Source organism: Aplysia californica, unplaced genomic scaffold, assembly GCF_000002075.1.
Source record: "Aplysia californica isolate F4 #8 unplaced genomic scaffold, AplCal3.0 scaffold01121, whole genome shotgun sequence".
NCBI lineage: Eukaryota > Metazoa > Mollusca > Gastropoda > Aplysiida > Aplysiidae > Aplysia > Aplysia californica.
The window spans coordinates 18,173-20,522 of NW_004798391.1; the positions used below are offsets into that span (position 1 = coordinate 18,173).

A 2,350-nucleotide genomic window follows, 5' to 3' on the forward strand; every position below is an offset into this window, starting at 1 on the left:
AATAATAATAATAATAATAATAATAGCATCTCCAAAGCCCATAACCAAACTCTATGATAAAATAATGTTTTATTGTTCTACTGCCCGCTCTATGCGTTTAAGAGGTGTGGGGGGGGGTACACCTGAAGGCTATCTCGCTTATTAGGGCACCGAATTGTACCATACATATAACAAGCATAGTAAGGAGTCTTAAAATCTGCAATCAAATTTGAGAAAAATGTTTCGTTTCCATGCATACGGTGGCCATATTGGATTTTTTTGAAAGTCTTACGTAATGAATACCGCACTTATCGCTGATGGAAATTGTTTGGGGGTTTTTTTTTGCATGCATGTCCTACCTGAGACATGTTCTTGTGACACCCGTTCCTGTACCAGCTGAAGGAACTATAGAGGAAGGGTCGCTCAAACTGGACATAAGCCGAGTGGTATCTGTGGGTGGCAAGAAGGAAGGCGTTGATGAAAAAAAAATGGTGAAATGATTATGGGTTTAAAGCCTCTATCAACACTATTAGGTTATTTAAGAGGTGGGGCTCCCGAGTTTAACGTTCATCTCCAAAAGGACTGAGTCAAATGGGAAGTTCGTGTAAAGTGCCTTTCCCATCGGACCGAGCTGAGCCTAGAACCTCCGAACCCGCAACCTCAAAGAAGACAGAGTAAATAAACCATGCATAATTGTATTTGCGAATGGGATGAGGACATAATCTATAAATTATATTATTGAGTTGTATCTATAAACGGCAATGGTGTTTCTGTAGATGGAATCGGGACATAGTTAATAAACCATGCGAAGATGGTCGGGAGTTCTACTCTTGCCCTTTGCAAGTGGACGAAAAAAAAAGATTGCTATAGGAATAAATCAGGTTATAAGCAACACGGAGAGAAGCTGAAACAGACCAAATGCCAACTAATCACCCCTAGCGGAGAAACGGAATAAATTTTGGGACAATAAAATGTCTATAGACATTGGATGAATGCACACAATGATAATAATATACTGATTGACATTTAGCTTAATGAAGTTAATAAGACAGTCTTGTTAACATATTATGGAATGATAGAAAAACAGGTAGGCTGACATTTAAGATAAAAATAGTAAAGGAAACTTTCAAAAATAGTTAATTGCAAACAATTACAATATTATATCAATAATAATAATACAATATATCATAGTATATACAGATGTATTCTACCCTACAGAAAGGATTTGTGGTCGGACAGTTGAACTGACGATAGGATGGAGGGATGGACGGGTGGATGATTAAGATTTTACCACCATGCTGCAGTTTCAATTTTTTAAAAATCTGCATGACAGCAACTGATAAAATAGTAAATGAAACGAAAATATGGAAATAACAGCAACTGATAAAAGCATAGCAAAAGAAACGAAAATATGGTAATAACAGCAACTGACAAAATTATAGTAAATGAAACAAAAATATGGAAATAACACAAATTATGACTACAAAAGTACCTGCTGTCTCTGTTGAACACCTTCTGCTTGGACATCTGCCTGGCGGACTTGAGTCTCCGGATGGTGTACGGCTTCATCAGGCTGTCATGGTGACGCATCAGCTCCATGTGGTCGCCTAGCAACATCACTTCCGGCTCTATCTTCAGCCGGGTGTCGTGTTGTGCGTGGATGAAGTCGAACCTGTGAGGGACAGCAGACAGAGAGGAAACACAATAGAAAACTTTCTTCTTTTTTTTTTTCTTTTCTTTTTTTTGGTAAGAGTTTTACGGCACTTGCAACACAATAAGGTGACACAAGTGTCGAAGATTAGAGGTGTTACAAGCGAGTAACAAACACAAAGTTTACGGTGAGTCCAAAGTTCAGAGCATGATAGAAAGTTTACAAGAAAAAGGGGTGGGGAGTGAAAATTAGCGGCAAAAACTAAAAGAAAAATTAATAACCAAGTATAGTAACATTAGGATCTAAACACTGATGAAGGAATGAATGAATGAATCAATCAATCAATGAATGAATAGCCGGCGTTCTTCATGCTATCTAGGTTATATACGAAGAAAAAGGTATGGTGAAAAAGTGAAAGGGGGGGTACATATTTAAGCATACATTTGAGGCTGCACCGAAATGTTCGTTTTGAAAATAATTCTTCTTGATTGTCTTGAATGAACACAACACCACCACCACTATCACCATAACCAACAATAGCAAAGACAAAATACAGAACAGGAACAACATGAATCGCAACAAAATAAAGTATTGTCTATAAGCAAGATAAGATAAGATAAGATACATCATAATTGTCCAGATCCTGGCACATTGTTTTGGTGTATCACCACGTACATACATATAATTATATATACACACACACACACACACACACACACA

The 2,350-nt window shown here is 37.4% G+C and overlaps 1 protein-coding gene across 1 annotated transcript in view; it reads right to left on the reverse strand.

The window, feature by feature from the left end:
- Positions 1-2,350, reverse strand: part of LOC101861172 — a gene marked incomplete at its 5' end in the record, with an annotated part of 142,597 nt that overhangs the window by 11,173 nt on the left and 129,074 nt on the right. The window contains 1 exon segment of the mRNA XM_013090044.2: positions 1,472-1,651. Coding sequence (XP_012945498.1) covers positions 1,472-1,651 — 180 coding nt within the window.